General features: G+C 42.4%; 1 protein-coding gene across 1 annotated transcript; it reads left to right on the top strand.

Moving 5' to 3' along the window:
* The first annotated feature begins 4,569 nt into the window (after positions 1 to 4,569).
* On the top strand, positions 4,570 to 7,586 carry slbo (CCAAT enhancer binding protein alpha slow border cells). The gene has a single exon (XM_083113045.1). It carries the CDS (start codon positions 4,852 to 4,854, stop codon positions 5,830 to 5,832), a length of 981 nt encoding a protein of 326 aa, XP_082969171.1. The 5' UTR covers positions 4,570 to 4,851; the 3' UTR covers positions 5,833 to 7,586.
* Positions 7,587 to 7,917: the final 331 nt, after the last annotated feature.

Below are 7,917 nucleotides of genomic sequence, written 5' to 3'. Positions count from 1 at the left end.
CTGTACAGCACCACGTTACACGAAATTCCTGAAAATCAAAAAGGCCATAGTGTCCAGAATGCATTCGTACGTCGCCACTCCCCAGGTCTCGTGGTGATAAGCGCGTTGCGATAAGAGAAAGGGATTGTGCTGTGTTTAGTTCCTGGCTTCTTATTTATTACTTCCATTTTAGTCCTGGTAGGTTCTGTATTTCGATAGAGCACTTGGAGTGGAGGAAAGACCCTAATCAACCTGACGGTTTCTACCGGAGAGATGGAACTGGTTTTGGAAGAAGGAAAATCACGTGGGCACAAGTGAACCTAAACGTATTGAAAGGTTCCCATGGCACTGATGCCAACCCTAACATAATGATGCTAAATCTAGCACAATTTTAGCTACGGTGGCACCTAGCACCACGTGTTTGCATAATGGGAAAATCTAGCATAATTTTTATACTTGCTTCTCTGGGAGGGGAAAAAATAATTTCAAAAGACGATAATTTGAGATATTGAAAATAAAATTATATCCAGTTCTTATTCCCGGTCCGATCACACCCTCTTCTCTTCATATTTTCTTTATTTTCCCCAGTTTACCTCGCGGGGAACATTTCAAGGCAATAAATGGTAGGAAGTTATGAGGCACCAGGAGCGTATATTCTACGCTAGCTAGGCTATCTGCGAAGCCTGAAGTCTAGAGAATAAAATTCAGGAGAAAAATCGATCAGAAATCTAAATAATATTATTCATATCAGTGAGATGATGATGCTGATTCTGGAGATGGCAACCTGATTTCTTATGAGTTGGCAACCTGATTTCGTATGAGTTGGCAACCTGATTTCGTATGAGTTGGCAACCTGATTTCTTATGAGTTGGAAACCTGATTTCTTATGAGTTGGCAACCTGATTTCTTATGAGTTGGCAACCTGATTTCTTATGAGTTGGAAACCTGATTTCTGATGAGTTGGCAACCTGATTTCTGATCAGTTGGCAACCTGATTTCTTATGAGTTGGCAACCTGATTTCGTATGAGTTGGCAACCTGATTTCGTATGAGTTGGCAACCTGACTTCTTATGAGTTGGAAACCTGATTTCTGATGAGTTGGCAACCTGATTTCTGATCAGTTGGCAACCTGATTTCTTATGAGTTGGAAACCTGATTTGTTATGAGTTGGCAACCTGATTTCTTAGGAGTTGGTAAATTTATTTCTACTCATAGCCTAGGACCACGTGGCATATTGAGATAGCCAAGATTTTGGACTCAGTACACGCCACTGTGTGGCACATATGAACAAATGTTCCGCTTTGTAGTCGACGAATCATCCGCCCCCGTGGTGGAGTGGTTAGCACATCGCGGCCTGGGCATTTATGTTTGTGAGTGTATCATATCATCACTCATCCCCATCTTCGCAAATTAGCCAAAAGTTGCACAAAAAGCGAAGTAAAATAAAGCAAATCAATCAATCAAACTTCCTCTAGTCCAATATTGAAGTCATCTCTGTCGAAAAGAATTATAATTATAAATTGCTATTATTAATAATACTAATAATTCATAATTATATTTATAAATCCTATCACAATTTATCACTACTTGCATAATTTCACAGATTAAACAGCGCTTTTTTCCCATCTGGAGGTTGGCAACGCTGTTCCGTGGACAGTGTGTCAGTTTTTGGGACGAGGCCACACATCATGTCACCCCTGGGAGTTAACGCAGGTATTTACTCTTCGGCTGTCCCGGTTGATAAGACTTGTTTTCCTCCTCTTGACGTCCATCGCTACGAACGTTGATGCGCCGATAGGTCATCAGGTTCGGCTTCAGGGTGTTGCCAGAAATGCCAACATACAGCGGAGGAGTCTGGTGCGGGAACATCCACACTATAACGGTCACTAAAACTAACTGCTATGGGCCTTCCCGATGGTGCAGTGGTAACGTCGTCGCCTTGTAATCAAGAGATCTCGGTTTCGATCCACAGTAAAGCCACCGTGCTTCGGATCCCACTTCAACTGTAGGTCCAGTCCCGATTAGCCTATCTGTGCATAACGTACACTTAACACTTCAATTCAGGGTTGATAAAGGTCCAGGAATTTTAAATAAATTCAATTCCGGTCCAGGAGAGAAAATCAGCAAGCGCAAATAGGTTCTGGACCGTAAAGAACATTTTTATCTGTAAAGTATTTCAATTCGGTCCAGGAACCTTTTTAGCGGATCAATTTAAATACGGTACAGGAAGCTTCTTTCGATGAAACAATACAACTTGGACCGGTCCTGCAGAGCAACCCAATAGAACACATTAGAATTGATGGGTTCTTGGAGCTTTAACAACACTGCTTTAATTCAATTAAATTCAAGTAATTGCTCGCCGGCCCTCCTACCCTAAACACATATGCATTATTAGAACTAAGCGGAATTTGAGGTTAGGAGGCCCAGGTTTAGAGCTCTTTGCATTAGCAATTAGTTTTACTAACTGTTGGGAGATGTATGTGCCCCGCACCAGACTCCCGCGGAGCGAGACTACTACACAGTGATGTGCGTCTACGCGTAAACAACGATAGTCTACATTCCACACGTAGACTATTTTATACACGTAGATTACGTAATCTATGTAAACAACATGGCGAAAGGTGATTACTTAGCAATGAGCGCCGTGGAATTAAGAGAAAATTATACTGCGTATCAGTTTCTGGCGTGTGAAGAGAACTTTTCATACTCTTTCTTCCAAATTCGAACAATTTCTCACCTAGGGAAAAACCTAATATAAGAAATATTCTAGTGTTCTATGGGGAAAATACCACTCTTGCCTCACGACTGCCATCTGTTGTTGTTTTTTGCATAATATTTATCTTCTTCCATAGTTGATGATAGAAGAGAAGAGGAATTTTGTTGTAAATAGTATTCTTTTCATTTCGTTAGGAACCAATATACTTGAAAATGTCACTTTCCCTTCATGAAACCCTTGAAAATTAATTTTAATGCACTTTAAATTGTCTACGTAGTCTATGTAAACTACAACCCAATGTAATCTACGCGTAGATTACGTGTAGACAACGCATGTAGACGTAAACTTATAGTCTACTGCACATCACTGCTACAACAGCCGAACTGGCATGCTTTTGAATATATCATCATGCTTAATATTCTTGAAGACTCAAATGTTCTTTTATCACCAAGTTTAAAAGACTCGATAATATTTTTAGAGTTTCGTTTGAGTCCACTTTATGCTCATGAACAGTTTAAATATGAGTCCGAACCGTTGTGCAATATGCTTCAAAATGGGACCAAATCCGAGATCTGTTTAAGAAATACGTTTTTGTTTTCTTTATTTATCCACAAATCCATAGATATTCCTCATATATGATCTTTCAGTTTACTGTGACAGAGGAATTATCATAACCGCACACAATAATAACAAACTTATTCCAGTCCTGGATCCTATTTTTTGCAAAACAATACCTTAATATGAAGAACATGGAAATCGGCTTGTTTCCTGCTTACAGTACTATATATTGTTTACATAAAGCAGTGCAATTGTAAGTTGGAATTTATTTTCGGTGAGGTGAGAGGCCCAACTGAAAATCGTCCCTCCCAACTGTGACTTCTGATCCGCCACTGGACTACAATGTTACTTTTCCACTCGTGCACCAATACATACGTGTCCTCATTGTTGAAAGTATGAAAACCAAGTACATTCCAACTAAACGTATTTATTGAGCGTTGTGGAAATGTCAATTCTAAGGACCCTGTACGTATAATTGATAATGGCTTGAGTTTCCAGCATTTAAATGCATTGATTTGTTAATCTTCATCTTTTTATATGCCAATTGGTTGAGTGGGTGTGTTTACAGATAGACTCATTGCCTCGTTACCGAAGGATCTGGGTTTGAATCCGAGAAAGGGCATAGGCGTTTCGTGTAGTTGTCCCTTTATCAATTCGATCTCTTCATCAATCATGTCAACATGATGTCGCCCCCCCCCCCTTCTCGTTCCAAAAGCCTATCCTGCTATTCTCCAATATCATGTACTAATACTAATAATCCTTTTCTTTAAAGCCATCATTGTTTCTTTCTCATAGAACCATTTCTGCACATAAAGAATGTTCCGAAGCGGAACACTTTCACACCAATGTCTCGTACTTTATATGTTGACTTGTATTACTCGAGTCAGTGACATGTTTATCGTCACTAAGATGTTCCTTTCGCTGAGCGTAAAATCACTGCTGTTGTTTTTCAAGAAACATCTTCGTTCGCAGCTAGTTTTGACGTTAAGTAGAATTCGCGTCAACAGATGGCGGGCGCATCCGTAAACACTAAAAAAGTACGGCGCATACGTGCTTGAATAGAACGTCACGGGACCCTCTTCCCCCACCTTCGGGAACATTCCTGCACGCCAGAGCTCTACGTCACCGTGACGTAGAAGAGACTGACGTCATCGCTCTTCACTCCTCTCCGCGCGCAAGTCGACCGAAGAAAGTAGTTCCACCGATTGCCAGTGCGGAATACGCTCGGCGTTATCTTCGCGCAAGTCAACATTCGTGGCTCCGAGGCGGATGAATACATCGATTCCGATCTTGTTCCTTATACAGAATGAACTCACTCCGCTCTCGTCATAGCTCGACAAGACTCGGAACCTTGTAGTTGGCAGTGGAGAAAGTTGCGAGTGATACGTGCGTCGTAGTGAGTCGCAGTAAAGCGTGCGCGTTTTGTTCAACAGTTTTCACTTTCGCTCGAATTGCATCGCCCGTAACAGGCGACGTGCTTCACGACGGCTACCTTAACGGAATTACGTACTCAGTGCGGGCTGGACAACAACTATTATTTGGACGATTTTAGTAGCAGCACTAGTGATTCTGTTGGATCGTCAGTATGCTATGTAGGCATGGATTCACCACAGATGTATGACAGCAGCGTCGCGGAAGTGGTGAAAAAATCTGCGCTGAACAAGGCGAAACAGTTATCGTACCTGCAGAGTGGTGTGGAGGATCAGTGTGTCGGTGGGGGCAATAACAACGAACTGGCAGACCTCAACACGCCAGAAATATCTTTGGACCTTCAAAACTTGATCGACGATTCCCAGTTCAGCGAGGGGTTGTTCACGGACATTTTGGACAGTACCGGAAAACCCGTGCACGTCAACGCATCGAAAACGGACTACCCGCATCACCAGCATCCAGTAGGAGTGAGGAACGGGCCCGTGGCCCCGACAACTACTTCCAGCGGCGGGCATCTCTCCCTCAACTACCCCCGCACTACTTTGGCGTATATGCCCCAGCCAGTACATTCTGGTGCAAGTTACAGCGCTGAAACCCCCGTGCCCATAAAGGAAGAACCAATTGATCCCCAGGATTTCCGGTCCTGTGGGCAACCCACAGGAGCCATACCCGTCCCCTACTCCTCGTCGTACTCCCCCGGACTGGCGGCGTCCGTCGGATCATCGGGTTACTCGGCGACGTTCACCACCCTCACCCCAACGACGGTCCCCGGAGCAGATGCGCACCACACCTTGAAGGCGCTTTCTGCAGTGACCCACGCGTCCAGGTCCATCGGCGGCGGGAAGAAAGGTAAAAGCGTCGACAAGTCGAGCGACGAGTACAGGAGGCGTCGAGAGCGAAACAACATCGCCGTCAGGAAATCGCGAGAGAAGGCAAAGGTCCGTTCCCGAGAGACGGAGGAGAAAGTGAAACTACTGCTGAAAGAGAACGACCGTCTGCAAAAGAGGATCGAACTCCTGACCGAAGAACTGAACGTCCTGCGATCTCTGTTCTCGAATGTTGGGGTTCTTCCCGACCATCTCCACAGGGAGATCAACAAGCACCTCGAGAGCTTCCAGCAGCAGCACCAGAACCTGTCGGGGTTGTAATCCCCCGCTGGGGGTCTCCACTGCGACCCCTTGGAAGTGCTCTCGGTCAACAGGTGAGCATCAAGTGTTCGTTTTCATTTCCATGCCAGTTGGCAGTGACAATGTAGACAGTGCCAGTGTTTCGTCCTCGAAGACCTGTGTTCGGTGGTTGTGTAATAACAGTTCGGCGACAAGACGCCCTCGCAAAAAGTTCCCGCCGGGCGACGGCGGTGTTTGCACGCACTGTTGGTCCACCAAAGTTCTGCAATGTTTACTTACCCCGAAAAGTGCAGAGAAAAAGTGTTCAGTTTTCAGACCACAAACAAAGTTGAAGTCATGCTGTTTTGTACGAATGGGACAACAGCAGTGCATTAGGCCTAAGAGAGGAAGAACTAGAAGGTTTGTGTACTGTGATTCTGTGACGTGACAGTGCTGGAAACTGTGCACAGTAGACAAGAATAAGTGATAAATCACCCTCCATTGTTGGCATGACCAGTCATAGACATTGTAACATTATTCCGTTCCATATGTTGTGATTTCGTGGTATCATTAGCTAGTTCGTATTTTGATAATCAGCAAGCAAACATTTTATTAAAACAGTGAAGAAAGAACAATCACAATTTTCCTATTTAACAGTGATAACAAATGCAGGTTTTTTAAACGTTTTCAAACAGAACAAGAATGTCTAAAATCAATTCAGGGTCATAATTTATATTTGTAATGAAAATTGTTCAATTAAATTTATTCAACGTTAACTTCTCTTTTCAAAATGTAGATATATCGTGCTAACAACTGGGCACATTTGAGTCGGCGATGTTTAAGCTCGTTTTGATATCGTAACATTTGCCCATTTTAGTAAGCAAAATCTGAACAAACTTCGATCAGCGACTGTTCATTTGTAGCATATTTACAAAAGTTGCATATATATATATATATAAAATATATTTACATGTAGTTTGATCTTGTATTTATAACAAGTATTTATTGCGTTGCAATGACGCTTGTTAACCAATGGAGAGACGTGTGGAAGAAAATTCATGTGCACGAATATATTTTGATAGAAAATAAACTTGACATACTTATTTAATGCTGTGGAAGTAAGTGATCGGAAGGAGAACGCTCTGTTCGGAACAACTTTCAATCAGCTTGGCAACGCCGTATCGCAAAAAAAATTTGTCGAGTACGGGTCCCCCCTGGGCTGGAAACAGCTGATATCCCGCCCAGCAGTGACGTAAGAGGCGAGGCGCAAGGGAAAGTTACGCGTGGAAGAACGTTTGTATTGTCAAAAGCTTATGTGTGCTCGCTCATGTGAATTGGCTTGTAACTTCTAACTGCGTGTTGGCATTTTCCGCAGGGAAAGCAGGCCTTCTCCTTCCATGTTTGGCAACAGCTCCGTGAGGAAGCTGGGTTCTTGATTTTAAGAGTTTTTTCGTTTCCCAAAAGCCAATGCAAGTCAATATTAGCATGTGTTGTGGTTGTATTGGCACGATTTTTTTTATAATTCGCAATGGCAATGGGATTAGCGAAAGAAAAATGTCTGTTCTCTGTTAGTAATAACCGAAACTTGTCTATTTAAATATTTTGGAATAGTTGATTATCGACTATTATCTCTATTGTGCTCTTTAGGCTAATCGCGTAAAGATCTAATAATGATATGAAGTTGATAAAACGCCTAGGTCTGGGCTCGAACCCTGAACATGCCATGACGAAATCGCAAGTCTGTAATTTTTTACATATTCCTCGTTCTTTACCGAATCTTGATTAATTATATTTTATGACATTTTTATTTGGAAACAACGCTGAAATAAAATAATACTTACATAAGTTGAACAAATTTAGGTCAATTTTGATATCGTCGCACCAATGCCAAAAGCACAAATGTGGTAAATCTTTACTTTGTGAGAAATAAACGTGCAGGGAAAAAGTTTTTACATGTGGATAAATATTGTCCGGTAAAATATGTACCAGCTTATGATTTTGAATTATTCCATTTAAGTTAGCGTAGTCGTAGCGTTAGCTATCGACACAAAGTAGTCAAGTAGTAGGTGAAACCGTCAAAATTTGCACATTTGTGGTTTTGACATTGGGGCGAGGATATATAATTGT

This window comes from Lepisma saccharinum, chromosome 27 (assembly GCF_977018435.1).
Source record: "Lepisma saccharinum chromosome 27, izLepSacc3.1, whole genome shotgun sequence".
NCBI classification, from domain to species: domain Eukaryota; kingdom Metazoa; phylum Arthropoda; class Insecta; order Zygentoma; family Lepismatidae; genus Lepisma; species Lepisma saccharinum.
Note: the sequence above shows the minus strand (reverse complement) of the source record. Positions and strands in the feature narration are given on the sequence as shown.

Bases quoted from the DNA above. Each gene is read 5' to 3' on its own strand.
- slbo (XM_083113045.1), top strand. From the start codon at position 4,852: ATGGATTCACCACAGATGTATGACAGCAGCGTCGCGGAAGTGGTGAAA.